General features: G+C 40.5%; 1 protein-coding gene across 24 annotated transcripts in view; it reads left to right on the top strand.

Moving 5' to 3' along the window:
- MACF1 (microtubule actin crosslinking factor 1) overlaps positions 1-20,312 on the top strand; it is a 341,210-nt gene that overhangs the window by 240,800 nt on the left and 80,098 nt on the right. For 22 of the 24 annotated variants that reach the window (XM_072771853.1, XM_072771848.1, XM_072771844.1 and 19 more), the window contains 9 exons: positions 926-1,092; positions 2,565-2,721; positions 4,564-4,681; positions 8,474-8,536; positions 9,194-9,435; positions 10,333-10,462; positions 11,136-11,335; positions 14,949-15,444; positions 16,099-17,570. In XM_072771853.1, the coding sequence (XP_072627954.1) occupies positions 926-1,092; positions 2,565-2,721; positions 4,564-4,681; positions 8,474-8,536; positions 9,194-9,435; positions 10,333-10,462; positions 11,136-11,335; positions 14,949-15,444; positions 16,099-17,570 (3,045 nt within the window). The remainder of the gene's footprint in view (positions 1-925; positions 1,093-2,564; positions 2,722-4,563; positions 4,682-8,473; positions 8,537-9,193; positions 9,436-10,332; positions 10,463-11,135; positions 11,336-14,948; positions 15,445-16,098; positions 17,571-20,312) is intronic. The other 2 variants (XM_072771834.1, XM_072771855.1) reach the window with 1 other exon arrangement.

Raw genomic sequence — 20,312 nt, 5'->3', positions numbered from 1 at the left:
TAATTTTTCTGTGTGAACTTTAAAGTCAACTTTATTAGCCATAGGGGGAAAATATTGGTTATTTTATTGGATCACATTGAATTTATTTATTCACGTGTGCATATACACACACATACATACACATATCTTTATGGATGTCTTTCCATTTACTGAGGTCTGCTTCTGTGTCTGTCAGAAATATCTTAATGTTTTATTCATAAGGGTTTTGTATGTTTCTTGTTAGTTGGTTCTTAAAATTGTACCTTTTATGCTGCTATTATAAATGAAGTTTTCATTCTTGATTTTTATATATTGGTTTTATATCCTGCCACCTTATTGGATTACTTCATTGTTTGATTAATTGTATTATTGATTCTCTCGGGTTTTACAAGTATACTTTCATATAATCTGCAAATATGCTTTTACCTCCTCTTTTCTACTTTGTGTATGCCACAGATTGTTTTCTCTTACCTAATTGCGTTGGCTAATATCTTGAATACAGTGTTAAATAATAGTGAAGAGAGTATGTTTGCTATGTTTTACAGAAGAGATAAGCTATGGAAACTTAGGGAAATTTAATAGCTTGAGATTGCAAACCTAGTAAGTAGCAAAGCCATGATTGATTTTCTGGAGTCTTTTTGACTCCAGAAACCTCCATTCTTTTCATTCTGTCATGCTGCCTCCCAAGTCTTTGAACATTTGTTTAAAGGAGACAAGACTTATTTTCAATTCTTAGCCACTCTCAGATGGATTGGAAAAATCCTCCCTATTTATTGCTTTGATCTAGCAGTTGACCCAGCAAGCATGCCACTTTTCTTATTCCCTTTTTCCACAGATTAGGGGGAACTTGCCCCAGATTTAATGTAGATATCTTTTTTTTTTTTTTTTGAGTATATTTGTTTATAATGATAAGAGTATTTAGTACATTTCCCATTTTGCTTGACAGGAGCTCAATTCGGAAATGGAAGATCAACAGGAGAACCTCGAGACTCTTGAGAATCTAGTCACTGAACTGGGCTCCTGTGGCTTTGCCCTGGACCTATCCCAGCATCAGGACAGGGTACAGAACCTCAGAAAGGACTTCACAGAGTTACAGAAGACAGTTAAAGAAAGGTGAGTTTTCATATGTGTTGGTCAATTTGGAGAGCTAAGTTTTTTCTTGCTGTTAAATGATTTTCTCTTCCTCCTTCAGTAGAAAAGATGGCATCAAAAAGTCTGCTATTTTAGGAGATTGGAAAATGCCTCTTTGAGGCAAAGCTGTCCAGTGTACTCAGTGCTTAGTGGTTTTCTAATACTAAATAATGAATTACCTTTCGCTAATGGGGCTATTTCCCTCTGCGCAATCAAAAGCCTGGGTCACCTGGACCAAACAATAAATTTGGGGCAGCAAGTAGGATTGTGGCAGGATTTTGAAATAAAGAGAAAAATTGGAGGAGACTTGGCAGGCGTAATTTTTTTTTTTAAGATTTTATTTATTTATTTATTCATTAGAGACACACAGAGACACAGGCAGAGGGAGAAGCAGGCTCCATGCAGGGAGCCCTATGTGGGACTCAATCCTGGGTTTCCAGGATCACACCCTGGACTGAAGGCAGTGTTAAACCGCTGAGCCACCCGGGCTGCCCTGTAGGCGTAATTAATGGTTATATTGGCTCTGGCTCTCTCTTTGCTTGATTTGACCACATTTAAGTTGTTGTTTTGGAAGAGTGTCTGGATTCTTCTTTCAAGCTTAACATGGGAATATTTGACAGGAGTGGCTGATCTCATATTATCCGCTGTTGAAAAGCCATGATTCCATTCAAAAACCTCATGTGGATTTGTTTAGGAGCTTGAGAAGACTTCTCTTGGTTTAGCCATATATATAATCTTGATTTTGCAGGTGACTGCCTTATGGAAAGTAAGCTTGTTTAAGCAGTGTTGCTTAAGACAACACTGTCAGCCTCAGGTTATTTTGTGTAGAGAAGGGGGACAGAGGTCAGGAAGGCTTGTTCTTCCTCTATGCTGCGGGGCGGGGCTGTTTAGCTGGAGGAAGAACCAGGTTCTCTGCCTAAAAGAGCTTAAAGTCTGATAGATGTGGCCACTTCCAAAACTTAATTTTGAAATTGAATTCTCCTTTGTCCTTGGCTTGTTTTACCCATTTGTGTGCTTGACCTAACTTCTGTGAACCTCTAATACAATGTCTTCCTTGCTAAGGGGATTAGCATTTGAATTAGGCCTTGAAAAAGTCAGCTACCTAAAAAGTGACAGAGCTGGATTTGGGATCCAAAGCCTACATTCTTTCCATTGTATCATTGCACCTAAATAGCAGGCTCCTTTTAGTTTCTCTCACTTTCACTTTAGCCTGGAGTAAGATTGAAGACTCCTCTCCCCAGAAATGTCCAAACAAGGGCAACAGATTCCTTAGTTTGATGCTCTCCTACATTTGTATGTCGTGGTTTAGCCAAAGCTGCAGTGAAAAAAGTTATGGGAAGGAAAGGCCCTGTGAGGAAAAGAGGCCTAGAGTCCCCAAATGAGTATAGTTTTAGTTCAGGTTGACTTCCTTACAAAGCTTGGTCTGGCAAGTAACAGAATGTCTTCGTTGACAGAGAGGAAGATGCATCATCTTGTCAGGAGCAATTGGATGAATTTCGGAAGCTGGTTAGGACCTTCCAGAAATGGCTGAAGGAAACTGAAGGGAATCTTCCACCTACAGAGACTTTCATGAGTACTAAAGAGCTGGAAAAGCAGATTGAACACCTGAAGGTAGGTGAACAAAAGGAGCTCCAGGAACCAGGTTAGACAACAGTTTGGAAGCTTATGTGGACTGAGCTTCAACTGGTGGGACAAGTCCAAGTTATCCTTCTGCATCAGAATAGAAATCCCTCCATTTTCTTCATGTGATTCCCACCTACCCCTACCCAAGTATTGAGCACCAAAATGTCTCCTATTTCAAAACCAAAATCAAAAAGTAACCTGGGAATAACATCTATAAAGTTTCAGCTATTTCTCGGATGCCTCTCATGCCAAGGGGGGTTAGAAAAAAGATAGTCATTATAGTCCTGTCCTTGAGAAGTTTATACTCTCACTGTGTGTTTGAGAATTAGTTATCCGTGAGCAAGTGACCAGATATATGATCAGGAGATTAAGGAAAGATCACCACCTCTACAGCTAAAAAAGGAAAAGTTAGAATCAGATAGTTGGAAGGTACCTTCCAGAGTAGGATCAATATTTCTCCCATCCCCTGCAGGATCTCTTTTTTGATTCAGTCATTCAGCCTCTACTTGCATCTTTAACACATCTCTTCCTTTTGTTGAAATCAAGCTGTATCTACCTCCAACTAGTTCTCATGCATTCTCCTTATTTGCTTAGTAAAGCAGGATTTACCAGATGACAGGGAAGAGTTTGGTGATTTCACAGGGAGAGTGCCCAGAACATTTGGTGTAGGGAATCCCCTAGGGCAGAGGCTTCCTGATTTCTTAGTTCACAGTGCCCTTATTATTTCAATAAATTTTTCATGGTACCTCAGGGCCAAAAAAAAGAAGAAAGGAAAAAAAGAAAAACCTAAAAAGCCTCACATGCTACACGTGGTATGTAGTTAGGTCTAAACTTTCATAGTAGTCGTTCACATGGTGTCCAATAGATGTCACTGTATTTCCCTCAAAAATTTAAAATATCCTGTGAGTTGATGCATGATTTGGGAACTATGGCTCTTTGGAATCTAGAGTGATTGATAAAGGAATTGACAGCTGTGAATTGACAAGGCTCAGTTTGCAGTTAGGCAGCAAGAACTTGCTGTATATAGTCATGGCTCTGTCTTTCTCTGCTGCTGGGCAGCTTAAAGTCAAAAGCAAACTAAGTTGATTGTCAGGGAAATTCAGTGTGGAGGAAGGGACTCAAGGCTAAGAAGGTGTCCCTGCTTTGGAAGAAGTAGAAATCTACTTTTGTGGTGGGGATCCAGCTAGAGAAAACATGACCTAGTTAGAGCAGGGTGCCTTTGTTTCTTAATGGTTTTCTTTGGTAGTTAGAGCTCTGGCTTCAAGCCCAATATAAAGTTCCCTTGAAAATGCAAAGTGTAGCCTATGATTTTATGTATTTTTCTACATTTCAATATCTAGCTCCTCATTTTACCGCCCATTTGTCATTTCCTTTTTATTCTTTACACACATGCTGTTCCCTTTTACTACCTTTTGTTTTCACTAAAAGGTTTCGCCATCAAGGCAGAGTTAGATGTGTCTCCTCCGTGCTCTGAGTTTACTGTCTGTATTTTTGTAGTAACATTTATTACATTATAATGCAGTTGATAATCTGAGCTCTTGGTTTTAGGAACTGTACCATAATCCTATTTTGTATCCCCAGTGTTAGGCATGATGTCTGGCCTATAGTAATGCTCAATAAATAATTGATGAATAAATGAGATGATCCTGAATATTCTAGGATGTCATTCTCCTGTATCATGGCTGGTTAAACCAAGATCTTCAAGTGACTAAATATATGAGGATGATCACTTAATGCTTATCAAAACTTTAGGGAGGAAATATAGAATAGGTGTCCTTACTGATGAGGAGAATACCCCTAGATGTTAACATTTAGCTGTTCTGTCAACAGGGTCTTCTAGATGACTGGGCAAGTAAGGGAAGTTTGGTGGAAGAAATCAATTGCAAAGGCACTTCTTTAGAAAATCTCATCATGGAGATCACAGCACCTGATTCCCAAGCCAAGACAGGTGAGTACAGGCTTTTAAAAATGTAGTGAGTAAACAACATTCTTCACTTTGGCCTTTGGTCTTTGGTTATGACCCCTTAATTAATAAAAGTCAGAATCAGCATTGAGTATGAGAACAAATGGCAATGGTCCACAAAGCCGTCTTCCCCTTCAAACTGACCTGTCTCCCATTTGTTATATGACATTGCTCCATTTTGCAGAACTTCTTCCTGTGATGGGAAAGAGTAAAGGGACTAGTTTGCCTAAATGAACAGAGAAGAATTAAAATAGGATTCTGTTGCTTTCTTTTAAACATTTGCATGAATGGCTATTCATCATCTTTAAATTGGAGTCAGCCCTTGAAAGTTTAAGCATGGTATCTTGAGAGAGAATAGGTATTCAGGAGTTGGTGTCGGTCTACCAAGGACAGCCACACTTCTTGGAAGGAGATACAAAGATTGTGCCCAGATATGTGAATAATCCCTGGCTGCAGATTAAGTCTTCCAAACAAAATCCATATGAGCTCACAGTCACTTTCTGGTTTTAAATTGGGATCTCAGAGGTTTTATTGCCAGACTGTGTTAGTGCACTCCTACAATCACTTAAATCATAAGAGAAAAGTTTATTTTTTTCTCCTGAGAACAGTCACTTTTCTGTCAAAGCTTAAAGATCTCTTGGAATTACCCAGAAATGACATTTCAGGGAATTGGTGTTTCTTATATTGCAATACATAAAACCCCTTAAGTTCAGGGACTTATTGGTGTGTGACTACATCAGGAGTCAGCAAGCTCTTTCTATAAAGGGCCATGTATTAAATACTTTATAGGCTTGTGAGCCACATGGTCTCTGTCATACTATACATCTCTACCGTGGTGACACAAAACAGTCATAGATGATATACAAGTGAACGGATGTGGCTGTGTTCAAATAAAACTTTATAAACAGAAATAGGCAGAGGGCCAGATTTCTATAGTTTTTTTATTTCTAGAGTAGATCCGTGGTTTTTCAAATATTTTAAAACACTAAAATCTTTTTAAAAAAAATCTCAAATAAAGCTCTACTACATAAAACAGATACAAATGATACTTTGTTGGCATAAATTTCCCTGATAAGTGGATTTTAGTATTTTATCTATTATAAAATCAGTGAGGATATTGAGAATATCTACAGGAATATAAAGATTTGACAAAGGATTTTTGGATGACAGCTTTATAATCGGATTTATTTCTCCATTTTGTTTGGTTACATCATATTCAGAAAATACAGGTTACACAGATAAGTAGTTGTAAAGGATAACAAATGTCTTTAAAAGTTCACTTTACAGTCCACCTGTGTCAGAAAGAATTGTCAAAGTCTTGGAAATGGACAACATAGAAGTATTAGGTGTCCTTTCAATGAAGTGTTGGACATTGTCTGATAGGCTTTTGGAAATTATTTGGTCCTGAGTGTATACCTTTAACTGAATTTTTGTTTATTGAACTATTGTAGAATTTTGTATGATAAAAGTTGACTTGTAGTTAATTGATAGTAATGCAAATGATACTTGTCCATAGCAATTCAAGTAAATTTTGCCCCACAGGAAAGACAATCTCAAGTATTAACTTTAACCACTTTCTAACCACTTTCCCGTTAATTGCTCATTTATTCATGTCCTCAAGAGTCATGGGGTAGAACAGGTGAAGGGAGGGGACCAGTGGGGGGGGGGGCACAGTAGCTGAAGATGTCACCCACTATGTAAGTGATGCAGCCTAAATTCAAACACAAATACACTTGATTCAAGGTGGAAAAAAAAGTTCACTTTAGAGTCTCAGAACACTCCTCGGTTAAACTGAACTAGGAGCTTGAAAGTGATGTAATAAGGAATTCTTTTTTCAAAGTTTAAAACACCAAGAATTTTAATGAAGGATCACCTTCTTTTCTTAAACATAGAAAACACCTAAAACTGGCATTGAGGACAACAGTTAGCCTGTAACCTGACATCACTATGACCTGGCATGTTAAGAATTCTGTTACCACCTGGTTCTGCCCTAATGAGAGCCTGCTCTGAGCACCTTAGCCTTTTTTGTCATTTTCTTTAATATAGTAACCACATGCTGCAAATGTTTTTCTTTGTACAAGTGGACATGTGTAAAGTGCTAACGAAGAGCTATGGCTTTTCCAATCAGTCACACTCAAAAAGTGACACTTTTAAATGTCAGCAATGGATGTATGGGAGCTACTTCATTCTATCCCCAAAGCAGCATTAATTGGTTGTATCGAATGGTTTAGGTGTAGTGTTCAACATAACTGAACACGCATGTTTTATTGCCATTTCTAAGTAGTTACAAATATATTCTGAAAATTAAATTTAAACCAAACATTTATAGAGTCCCTAAAGCACCTCCTTAGGTGCTTTGAAAGTCACTAGCCTGAGTGCTCTCAAAGTTATCTTCTTCCTCTGAAAAATCATGAATATTGCAGTTTTTAACATTCGTGTAGCTCTTGTTTCATAAAGTGCTTACGGTATACAGTACCTCATTACCTCTCTCAGGTAACCTCATGAGAGCTGACAAGATAGCTAGTATTATCTTTATATCCTGGAGAAGAAACTGAGGTCTGTCTGCAGATTAAGGCTCACATACCGAGTTAGTGACAGTCTTAGCCAGGACCACCTTCTCCTAATTACTAGTCCAGTTTCTTTTTTGGTCATCACCCTACTACAATGGAATATGATCTTTTTGTTTGATCCATTTTTTCATTGAAAATACAATAATGTTGGGGTGCCTAGTAATTTGTTCGGTTAAGCATCCAACTCTTGATCTTAGCTCAGGTCTTGATCTCAGGGTCCTGAGTTCAGGCCTCGAGTTGGGCTTCACACTGGGGGTGGAGTCTACTTAAGGAAAAAAAGAACAGGGAGGGAGGGAGGAAGGAAGGAAGGAAAGAAAGAAATGTTAACATTTAAAAGTTTCACAATTACTATCTTTTAATATAACCTTAATGTAAAACATTTTTCTATGAAATCAGTGTGCATGAGAGTTTAATCTCTTCTTGTAATGTAATATTATATCATGAATATTCTTCATATTTCTGTATAATTTCTATAATTACATGATCTGATTTTTATTTAACTTGGGACACTCCTGAAATACAAAGAATCAACCGGAGAAGAATATAGGTAAAATCATGGTAATTAGAAACAGAACCAAAGGCCCAAAGCAGAATTTATGGGAATATTTACGAGCCAGATTTATTGGTGCTCAGTATTTCCATTTTCTGGTAGGGAAGGAAAGCAGAAAGTCACAGAAGAATAGACAGAGAATCTTCCTTTTGAAGTAATATAAGAAGGACTCGTCTTAATGTCTTTATTAAAAGAATACTGCTTTTTATGTACTCAATTACATTTACTGTTCATTTTTATTATGTTGAAGGACATTGATGTTAACATTGAGCCTTTTGGCTTTATTGTAAATCCTCATTCTAAAGTGTGGCAGACAGCACAGATATTCTAAAGACTTAATTATTTTACCAATACTTGCTTCACAAAGTTATGACAGGATCCAAAGAATTCAAGTTGGAGATCAAGGAAGGAAGTAAATTCGAGTTTTCCTAAAGAAAGGGTTAAGAATCACTACTGCTAAGAACCCAAAACACCCAAGTGATGCTTGGTTGCCTGGCAGCTAAAATGATTTGTCTCTTTCCATGAGTATGTTGTCCTGTGCTGTGTTAACCTCCTGATACCTGAGCTTAAAGTGAGTGCCAGAGAACAAATTCAGTGCCTGTATGTATTCCTAACACGTTTGTCTTGCCCTGCTTGTCTCCCTGTCCTTCTGCTCAGGTTCCATACTGCCCTCTGTAGGAAGCTCTGTAGGCAGTGTAAACGGATACCACACCTGCAAAGGTGAGAATGCCATCTCACAGTGCCTCTTTGTTGGATGTGTTAGAATAGTGTTCACGTTGGCATCTGTGTATGTTTCTGTATGTGTGAAGGAACTGCTGCCAGGATGGGTATGAGGGTAAAAATCTGGGGGAGAAGCCACTGTTGATGCTTCTTTGCTGGCTTGGTAAAGGCTAAACGGGTTAGCAGCCAGGGAGATAAAAGTACTAGGAAATAAATTGGACCGCTAGATAAGACCAGTAAGGAAAGACCTTGCAGAAAATACATGTGAATCTTTTGAGTCATAGAGAAGCCACATTAGAGGCAGTCTGTTCTAACCCTTAGCCTCCCATCCCCATGGTTTCTCTGTTATTTGGAGAAGAGGGAACAGAAGAATGCCCCAGATCCTTCACTCCCTTCACTCCTGCAATTCCCAAGTTTATTTAGCATTTTATACATCTATGTAGCTAATGTCAAAATCCGAAAGCCAGATTAATGAAAGCTCTTTTGCTTTGTATATATATCAACAAGGACTTCTATGTGATTTACCAGGAACAGACTCTCTAGTTCACTAGAAGGAGTAGGAGAGACACTTAATCCTGATGAGTAATTTAGCACGAGGAACCCTTGGGGAGGCTTGGAGAGCTATTCCCGATCTGATTTTTGTTTCTATGATACTAGATCTGACGGAGATCCAGTGTGACATGTCAGATGTAAACTTGAAATATGAGAAACTGGGGGGAGTGCTTCAGGAACGCCAGGAAAGCCTTCAGGCTGTCCTCAGCAGAATGCAGGAAGTTCAGAAGGAGGCAGGCTCAGTGTTGCAGTGGCTGGAATCAAAAGAGGAAGTCCTCAAAGCCATGGATGCCTCTTCATCTCCAACCAAGCCAGAAACAGTGAGAGCCCAAGCTGAATCTAACAAGGTACTGTGTTTACATTAGCTGCATCCCAAACACTAAGAGGAAGGGGCTGTTGTACCAGTGTTCCTGCCTAAGCCCAGGACTCAGCCACACACTCATGCTTGAGGAGCCCTTTCAAATGAAGACTATGCCTAAAGTCTCCTAGAGAAATTTCTTACCTATGAAATGAGAAATTATTATAAATAATACTCAGAAATAAAACCGGGCACACCTGGATGGTTCAGCTGGAAGAGCATGCAACTCTTGATCTTGGGGTCATGAGTTCGAGCCCCACATTGGATATAGAGATTATTTAAATAAAACTTAAAAAAAAAAAAAAACTGTTTACAGAAAGAGAATATCCCTCCTCTGAAATATCAGCTCACTGAGAGTGGGATCTTGTTTCCCATATGATGCTTTAAGTCAAACCATTGTCATCAAAGCCTCTTTCCAACTCTTGGGGGATTTCAGTATAGCTGGGATTACAGTTCATTCTTAAGGTTGACATGACAAGGAAGAATAGCAGGAGGAATAAGATCATATAGAAAATCATATAAAAACTTTTTTTTGCCAAAATTTTTTCTATTCTAACTGGACATACCATGCCATCTTCTCCAGCTACATAAATGTTCTTGACATCACCATCATCGTCATCATTGTGTATGGGGATTAGTAATTCCTTCTTATTGGGTTCTACCGATACGTTGTACATGAAAAAATTTAGATCCTGCCACTTAGATTTTCATTTTAAAGTAAAAATTGAAGCAAAAATGTTGTGTCTTAAGATCATGAAACAAGTCACTAATAGAATCAGAAGTGGAGCCTGTAATTGCAGGCCAGTCTTCCGGTACTTTCCTCTACACACATAGCTTTGTTTCCTGTGCAGAAATCTCGTGGCATCCCTGATATTCTCTCTCCTAGGCCTTCCTGGCTGAATTGGAACAGAATTCTCCAAAAATCCAAAAAGTAAAGGAAGCCCTGGCTGGATTACTGATGACATATCCCAACTCACAAGAAGCAGAAAGCTGGAAGGAAATGCAAGAGGAACTCAGTAAGTTATCAGAGGAATGTTGCAAATTCACTAAATTGCTTATCGTCAAAGCAAAATGTCCTATAAAGCAGGACTTATTTTTAATTTTCGTAAGCAGTCAAGAGGAATAGGGTTAGAGAGTGAGTCTGATTAATGAAAAAAAATCTAGAGATTCCGCTCAAAAGTGTCAGAAGTTTGGCTTTTATGGGCAAGTCAGTCTGACAATCTGCTATGGGGATGCTATGGAGAATATTGGGGATGAAAATGAAAAATAGGAAATAATCTATTCACTGGAAGGATTAGATGAATTATTCTGCATTCATATTGACCTAAATATAAATGATATAGGTGAATGTTTATTGGCCTGAAAAAAACATTGGCATGAAAGATGTTTTTATAATTTAGTAAGAGTTTAAAAACAGTCATAAAATATTATTAGACATGCATGCGTGTGTGTGTTGTGTGTGTGTGTGTGTGTGTGTGTGTAGTTCTGTGCAGTTTCATTATCACCACCACCACAATCAAGTACAGAACTGTGCTACTTTAGTTAAAATTAAATAAAGATTATTTTTAACTTAAAATTTTTTAACTAATTCTGGGGTCATTTCCTGTGGTATATTAGGAACATAACTTAGGGATCAGGCCAGTGGCTGGTGAGAGTAAAGGAACACATTCTCTCATTTCCCTTCCACAGATTCCCGATGGGAAAGGGCCACCGAAGTGACCATGGCCCGGCAAAGGCAGCTGGAGGAATCCGCAAGTCATCTGGCCAGCTTCCAGGCTGCAGAATCCCAGCTCCGACCCTGGCTGATGGAGAAGGAACTGATGATGGGGGTGCTGGGGCCCCTTTCTATTGACCCCAACATGCTGACTGCACAAAAGCAGCAGGTCCAGGTGAGCCACAAAGCATATGCTCTCAGCAAAGAAATTGGAGTCACACATACCTGGATTTGTTTTTTTGTTTTTTTTTTTTTTTTTTTTTTTAATTTATTTATTTATGATAGTCACAGAGAGAGAGAGAGAGGCAGAGACACAGGCAGAGGGAGAAGCAGGCTCCATGCACCGGGAGCCCGACGTGGGATTCGATCCCGGGTCTCCAGGTTCGCGCCCTGGGCCAAAGGCAGGTGCCAAACCGCTGCGCCACCCAGGGATCCCCATACCTGGATTTGAATGCTGCTGTCAGCAAGTAGATTTCAAATGACCCTGGACAAGTCACTTAACCTTCTAGGGTTCTGTTTCCTCGGCATAAATAAGGTGTTTGTAAGGGTTTTATCACAGTGCCTGTCAAATAGTAAATAGCCAATAACTATAATATTAATATCATTAACAGAGGTAGTAAGATGAATGGTTGTGAGAATGGGGAATTTCTGACTACTTTGTAGAATCATATTTTACTTTTAATCCCCCATTGTAGTGATATAACTTAATGTAGTATCTTTTATCTGCTGATGTCACTTAAAGATTTTCTATTGCTCAAACCTCAAGAAAAAAAAATTTTTTTTTTTTTTTTTTTTTTTTTTTAAAGAAAAATTGATCTAGGGAATCCCTGGGTGGCGCAGCGGTTTGGCGCCTGCCTTTGGCCCGGGGCGCGATCCTGGAGTCCCGGGATCGAATCCCGTGTCGGGCTCCCTGCATGGAGCCTGCTTCTCCCTCTGCCTGTGTCTCTGCCTCTCTGTCTCTCTCTGTGTGACTATCATGAATAAATAAATAAAATCTTTAAAAAAAAAAAAAAGAAAAGAAAATGAAATGTTTAAAAAAAATTGATCTAAGTGCCTACTGTCATAGAAATCTAGGTTGGTCAAAGTATGTCATTTCTGATGAATTTCTGCTGAGAACCTTTTCTTCTTCCTCCACCTCTTTTTTTTTTTTCTTTTTTTTTTTGGTAAGCACTGTAGTATCTTGTTCTACAAACTCTTCCAAAATACTTTCAGACTTGTTCCATTTCTTCTCACCATCCACCAGGTTTCCTAAATTAAGACCTAAGAGTGGGTTTTAAAGGAACCCTTTCTTTTAGCCCCTGCATATAATTATCAAGTCCTATTTGGTTCACTTACAAATATTTTTCTATTCCAGTGGTTTTCAGACTCTTTGGTCTCAAAACATTTTCATGCTCTTAAAAATTATTGAGGACCCCAGGGGCACCTGGGTAGCTCAGTTGGGTAAGCGTCCGACTCATGATTTTTGGCTCAGATATTAAACTCAGCGTCGTGAAATCAAGCCCCACATTGGGCTCTGTGCTTAGCACAAAGCTGCTTGAGATTCTCTTTCTTCCTTTCCCTCTGCATCTCTGTTTCTCTCTCTCTCTGAAGTAAACAAATTTTTTTAAAAAAAGTTATTGAGGACCCCAAAGAGCTTATGTTTATTGATACCTATTAATATTTGCTGTATTAAGACTGAGGGGTTGCTTGGTTTAATTGGTTGAGTGTCTGACTCTTGATCTCAGCTTGGGTATTGATTCCAGGGTTGTGAGTTCAGGCTCCATACTGGGTATGGAGCCTACTTAAAAACAAAAACAGAAAAACAATGAGGAGTTTTAAAAATATATATTTATTAATTAATTTAAAAATCACATTGGTAAAACTAACATTAACATAAGTTACATATTTATTTTTTATTAAAAAATAACATTTTCCAAACATAGTAACTTATTTTTTTTTATTTTTTTAAAGATTTTTAAAAATTTATTTATGAGAGACACATAGAGAGAGGCAGAGACACAGGCAGAGGGAAAAGCAGACTCCCTGCGGGGAGCCCGATATGGGACTTGATCCTGGAACTCCAGGATCACGACCTGAGCTGAAGGCAAACTCTCAACCACTAAGCCACCCAGGCGCCCCCAAACACAGAAACTTTAATAAGAGTAGTATTGTTTTATGAGTTTGCAAACCTCTTTGATGTCTGACTTAATAGGATATTCTCATACGTTTTCATATCTGCTTCTGTACTCAGTCTATTGCAATACTAGATGTCATGTAGCCTCTGGAAAACTCCACTGAACATTCATGAGAGAAAAATTATAAAAGGCAAATAATCTTAGTATTATTATGAAAATAGTTTGACCTCATGGACCCTCTGAAAGGGCCTAGAGACTCCTGAGGATCCCTGGAGCATGCTTTGAGAACTACTGTTTAATTCTTCTCCATTCTAAATGCTCCTCCCTTAGGTAGGTTTGATCTTAGGGCTATACCATTGCAACAGCCTCCCAATGGGCTGCTTTGTATAGTGCATCCTCCACACAATTATCAAATTATCTCTGTAACTCATGCATCTGAATACATGAAAATGCTTTGCTGGCTCTTGGCTGATGATTGAACAAAGTCCAAGTACCTGGCTGGTGTCAGATCGAAGGCTTTCCACAGTCTCATCCCAGTGTGTCTTGCCAGCCTCATTCCCCACTCTCCTCCCATATACCCAGGTTTCTGCTCGCACCAGGTAATGCATCCTTTTCTTGAACACACCATGCTCCTACCATTCCATGCCCTTGCTTATCCCTAGGCGTCTGCCTGAAATGCCCCTCCTCAGTCTGTCTGCTTATTGGGAGATATCCTTTGTTGTGTCCTCTGTGAAGCCTTTCCTTACTTGCCTCATCCACTTTGTCATCCTCCCACAGAATTAATCATCCCTACTTTTTGCTTTCACAGTGCCATGTTCACATCGGTGTTTATCATTCGTCCTTTTTTTTACATTCTGTATTAGTTTATCGTTTATACATCTGTAACTCCTTAAAGTCATGTCTTTCTTACTTATGTACAGTGTGAGTGATGAATACTTTCCATAAATTTTCTTATTTAATCCTTAAGACAGCCAAGATAAGTACTTTTTATCCTCATTTTATAAATGAGGAAGCTGAGATTTGGAGAACTTTAAAAACTCACCTAAGGTTATTTATGCAGTTTGTGAGTGATAGAGTCAGGATTTGAATCCAAGCAGTCCAACTCCAGAGCCTGTAACCCTAACTGCTTTGCTGAGTGAAATAGTGGCTAGAAAAGTGTAAAAAGACATGCTACATGCTTTAAAGAAGCTCATTGTCTAATTGTGCTGTGTTGTAATATATAGATTGTATGTACTGTTGGAATTCCAAGAAAGCAACTAAGAAAGACAGAAGTATAGAGAGTTGAAATGGCAAGCCCAGCCAGGATTATAGCTAGCTCTGGGACCCAGGGTTCCAGGCTTGCAGTTCAGAGGCCTGGGTTTTATCTGGCAAAGCTGATGAGTGCCAATCCAGAAAACAAGGCCAACCTTAGTAACTGATATTGAAACAGAGTAGGACAAATAAGGAAAAGAAATAGAATAGGCACAATCAATGGCCCTTTCAGAACAAATTTTTATTAAGTGGTTGTTAAAAGTGATAGTGTTATTTTCCCAGTAGCCCAGTCCTTGGAGTTTTCTGGTTTATTTTCAAAAGGAGTTGGCACTACTTGGCACAATCCAAAATCAGTTTTTGTTTTGACATTCTTTTTAGATCTGTCTTTTCTCTCTAAGCATCTTGATGTCATTTCTATTACAGTTTATGCTGAAGGAATTTGAAGCCCGCAGGCAACAGCACGAGCAGCTGAATGAGGCAGCTCAGGGCATCCTAACAGGCCCTGGAGATGTTTCGCCATCCACCAGCCAAGTACAGAAAGAACTTCAGAGCATCAATCAGAAGTGGATTGAGCTGACTGACAAACTCAATTCCCGTTCCAGCCAAATTGACCAAGCTATTGTCAAAAGCACCCAGTACCAAGAATTGCTCCAGGACTTATCAGAGAAGGTCAAGGCAGTTGGACAGAGACTAAGTGGCCAGTCAGCCATCAGCACCCAACCTGAGGCTGTAAAGCAGCAACTGGAGGAGACCAGTGAGATTCGATCTGATGTGGAGCAGTTGGATCATGAGATTCAGGAGGCACAGACACTTTGCGATGAGCTCTCAGTACTCATTGGGGAGCAGTACCTCAAGGATGAGCTGAAGAAGCGTTTGGAGACAGTTGCCCTACCTCTCCAAGGTTTAGAAGACCTTGCAGGTAAGTTAGGGTGAGGAACACACTGCTGATGTTAGTGGCAAGCCAGAAGATGGGCTTCGTGATAGTCCCAAGTATCTAGTGTGACCTGTAAGCAGCTTTTGGACTCAGACTAGTGTCACCCTAGCCCTTTGTCCAGCTACAGTGAGAACCGATGTGGTTATCAGATGTTGACTGAGTGCTAACAGTACTTGGAGCTTTATGTAGCTTAATCCCAGAGATAAAAGCACTCATCCTAATTTTGTCAGCAGGTAGACGTTCATGCTCTTAGATGTATTTATAGGTGGAGTTACACATATACTTTCACTCACCCTCATTTATACCACACACACACATATACCATATTATAGAATTAGATGTTTATGATGGCCTGTACAAGAAGAATTTTGTCATCAATTTATTGCCTTCCTCTAGAAACTTTCATGGCTTTTTACCAACTAAAGTAAAAGTTTACTTGTTACTTAGACCATCTTATAAGGTTGGTATAAGGATTAAGTAAGATCTAGTATATGAAGGAAACTAGCTTTGTGCTGCTTTTATGGAAGGCCCTCGGGTGACATTAGTTTCCATCCCCTAAGATGAGACCATATACTCGCAGCAAACATGTTAATGCCCAGTTCAGATTTGATTGGTTTAAATTTGATTTTCTCATTTCAGCTGATCGCATGAACAGACTCCAGGCAGCTCTTGCCAGCACCCAGCAGTTCCAGCAAATGTTTGATGAGTTAAGAACCTGGTTGGATGACAAACAAAGCCAGCAAGCGAAAAACTACCCAATTTCTGCAAAATTGGAGCGGCTGCAGTCTCAGCTACAGGAGAATGAAGAGTTTCAGAAGAGCCTTAATCAACACAGTGGTTCCTATGAGGTGATTGTAGCTGAAGGAGAATCTTTGCTTCTTACTGTACCTCCTGGAGAAGAGAAAAAGACTTTACAAAACCAGTTGGTTGAGCTCAAAAGCCACTGGGAAGAGCTTAGTAAAAAAACTGCAGACAGACAATCCAGGCTCAAGGACTGTATGCAAAAAGCTCAGAAATATCAGTGGCATGTTCAAGACCTCGTGCCATGGATAGAAGATTGTAAGGCCAAGATGTCTGACTTGCAGGTCACCCTGGATCCAGTGCAGCTAGAGTCCAGCCTCCTGAGATCAAAGGCTATGCTGAGTGAGGTGGAAAAGCGCCGCTCCCTGCTAGAAATACTGAACGGTGCTGCTGACATTCTGATCAATTCCTCTGAAACAGATGAAGATGATATCCGGGATGAGAAGGCTGGGATCAACCAGAACATGGATTCCATTACAGAAGAACTACAGGCCAAAACAGGGTCTCTCGAAGAAATGACTCAGAGACTCAAGGAGTTCCAGGAAAGCTTTAAAAATATTGAAAAGAAAGTCGAAGGGGCCAAACACCAACTTGAGATCTTTGATGCTCTAGGCTCCCAAGCCTGTAGCAACAAGAACTTGGAGAAGCTAAGAGCTCAGCAGGAAGTGCTGCAGACTCTGGAGCCCCAGGTAGACTATCTGAGGAACTTCACTCAGGGCCTGGTGGAAGATGCCCCAGATGGATCTGATGCTTCCCAACTTCTTCGTCAAGCCGAGGTCACCCAGCAAGAGTTCCTGGAAGTGAAGCAAAGAGTGAACAGTGGTTGCATGACGATGGAAAACAAGCTGGAAGGGATTGGCCAGTTTCACTGCCGCGTCCGAGAGATGTTCTCTCAGCTGGCGGACCTGGACGATGAGCTTGATGGCATGGGTGCCATCGGCAGAGACACCGATAGCCTCCAGTCCCAAATCGAGGACGTACGGCTATTCCTCAACAAAATCCAAGCCCTCAGATTAGATATAGAGGCCTCTGAAGCAGAGTGTCGGCAGATGCTGGAGGAAGAGGGGACTCTGGATTTGTTAGGTCTTAAGAGGGAGCTTGAAGCCCTGAACAAACAGTGTGGTAAACTGACAGAGAGGAGCAGAGCTCGCCAGGAGCAGCTGGAACTGACTCTGGGCCGCGTAGAGGATTTCTACAGGAAGCTGAAAGCCCTCAATGACATGACCACGGCAGCAGAGGAGGGGGAGGCCCTCCAGTGGGTCGTGGGGACCGAAGTGGATCTCATCAACCAACAGTTAGCAGATTTTAAAGTAAGTCTTGCCCTTGTTTTTTCATCTTTTGCCATCTAATAGGTATTTCTTTTCATGTAGCTTGGAAACCTGGTGTATATACATCTTAACTTCTGCCCTTGAGGCTGCTATGCTCACTTCCAACCCTGTCAAAGCACACTATCTGAAGACTAAACAGTCTCTTGGATTCTGGGCAACTGGTTTGAACATTTTTCTATTGTAATTTATTTCAGTGTTGATAACCAACTAAGGATATAGAAAGAAATGTCCAAATGTTACTGCTTACTCTGAGAATCTCCTCTTGTGATTTGTAACAGCAGAGAGAGTTTTTCCAGGTCCCTGTTTTTCAACTGAGGTGTAAGAAGTCATAAGATAAACAAGGGTCATCTTCCTAAAGTGTTGGCTTTCTTTTTCTCATACTTCAGGGGAAAGTTACTGATGTATTATGAAATAAAATAAAAATTCTCATGAGTTATTAAGATAAAATGTGACACTTTAAAGAAATTACCCACTTAACAGCAGGCGGTGCCTAAGACTACACCCCAGACCCCCAGGAGTACAAGTACTTGGCCTGTAGGAGAGTTTGAAAAGCACTGCCCTAACTGCAAAAATGTTTTAATTCTTTGCCTGAGTCAGAATTTCCAGTCCGGTGATTTTGTGAGTCCAAATTAAAACAACAGGGGAAGACGGGAGGAGTTGACTTGAAAATGTGATTTTGCCAGGTTAGGGGCTTGGAACTCTCAGGACTTCCTGTTGGGTCATGGCTCTCAGGATGGGAGCCTTTCATCCTGCGTTTCTTTTGTTGTCGATGCCAAAAAGGGCCTCAGCCCACTGCTGGAGGCCCCTCGGCTGCTTTTTCCTTCTTGGTGCATGGAGTAGATGTGGAAAGGCTACTTCCAGCACTGTTTCCAGCACTGGTGTTAATTATTCCCACGTACCAGTCATACTCCTGCCGTCAGAGTTCGTTTGTTCTCTAAGGCCCCTGCCTGTCAGGATTCTTTTGAGTACAGATACGGATGGAGAGGTGGTGACACCAGGTCAGAGTCCCACGGTCCTGAGGAAAGTTACAAGATCCACATGCAGACAGGTGGCTATTTCAGGAAGGCCTTCTGCTTAGGGGATTTTTTTTTTTTTAAGATTTTATTTATTTATTCATGAGAGATACACACAGAGAGGCAGAGACACAGGCAGAGGGAGAAGCAGGCTCCATGCAGTAAGCCCGATGCGGGACTCGATCCCAGGACCCTGGGATCATGCCCTGAGCCAAAGGCAGACTCTCAACTGCTGAGCCACCCAGGCATCCCTGCTTAGGGGATGTTCAGCTCTGAAGCGGGACATTGGGTGAAGACCCCCTAACAGTGTTTGGAGATGCTGTATCTGGGAGCAGCAAATCATCATTTTGGGGATTCTTGAGGCCCCAAATAAGGAGAGGGTAGGAAGGGAAAATTCAGACCCATGAGCCCACATGTTTTCCTCTAAGAAACTCCCACACCTCCATTGCAGTGGTGGGGCGGCCTTTCTTGTTTCATCATGTGTGGCGTTCTGGCCTCTTCCACTGTAAGTGCCTCAAAGGAGAAACTGTCTTCTACAGGCTCTGGGTTACCTAGAATTAACTGTCTAACCAACTAAATGAATGACTTAGAAAACTGAAGCCGATCTCTTTGGGCTTTGATATTTTGTTTTATCAAACTAGAATCTGATTTACATGGGAATTATTTGGGTTTTTTTTTGTTTTTTATTTTTATTTACTTATTTATTCATGACAGACATAGAGAGAGAGAGAGGCAGAGACACAGGCAGAGGGAGAAGCAGGCCCGATGCAGGGAGCCCGAAGCGGGACTTGATCCCGGGACTCCAGGATCGCGCCCTGGGCCAAAGGCAGGTGCTTAACCGCTGAGCCACCCAGGGATCCCCTACATGGGAATTATTTTAAATATTATTTGCCTAATCTTCTAAACACTATGTTGTGCCTATGTTTTTCTTTATAAGTATGGTTTAACATTATTAAAAAGATGGTACTGTTCTCTCTGATGGTGATATCCTCAAGGATATTAGAGACATTCAGGGCTGCTTTGTATTGAATATTCTTAAGTGACTATGCAGTTTGATTTGGGTACTGAGGTTCTTGTCTAGTGCCTCTCAAGTGTGTGTGCAGTTTCTGTTCTTCACCCTTCCCCAGGCAGCAGGTATTCTTTCCTACCGCGGTTACTTCTCACAGCCTTTAGCAGTCTGTCCCTTGCTTCTCATCTTCAGTGAGCTAGAAAATGAAGTAAACAAGCCTGTTAAAATTGCATTAAATACAAGCTAGACTATAAAAAAGAGTCCATAGGCAGGCACACAGAGTGTTTGGATCTGAGGACAACTAATCATTTCCTTTTCATATCATCCTTCATTGCTAGAAACATTCTGAATTTTGATGCAGCTGAAAGATTTTCAGAAATTACTGGACAGTCCCGTATTTTATTTGTAGCCTAGTATGTAACCTAAAACTACTCAAAGTTCGGTCACTGCATAGTTGTTTGTTATATCATACTTGTTTCACTGGTTTCCAAAACTCAGCCTCTCACTACCATACCCTGGATGTGGAGGGTGGGACCAGACACTGATGAGCTGGCCACCTGCAGAGTATGCTTCTCTGCAGGGCACTGGTGTGGAAATGCAAGACTGGAAGAAAGGAGAAAGAGGGTGGTGGAGTTGTGTTCCCTGTGTGTGTCCTCAAGTTGGGGGTGCAAGTCAGAAGCCTGGTTCCACAGGTCCGCCTTA

Source organism: Canis lupus, chromosome 13 (assembly GCF_048164855.1).
Source record: "Canis lupus baileyi chromosome 13, mCanLup2.hap1, whole genome shotgun sequence".
Taxonomy (NCBI): Eukaryota; Metazoa; Chordata; class Mammalia; order Carnivora; family Canidae; genus Canis; species Canis lupus.
Note: the sequence above shows the minus strand (reverse complement) of the source record. Positions and strands in the feature narration are given on the sequence as shown.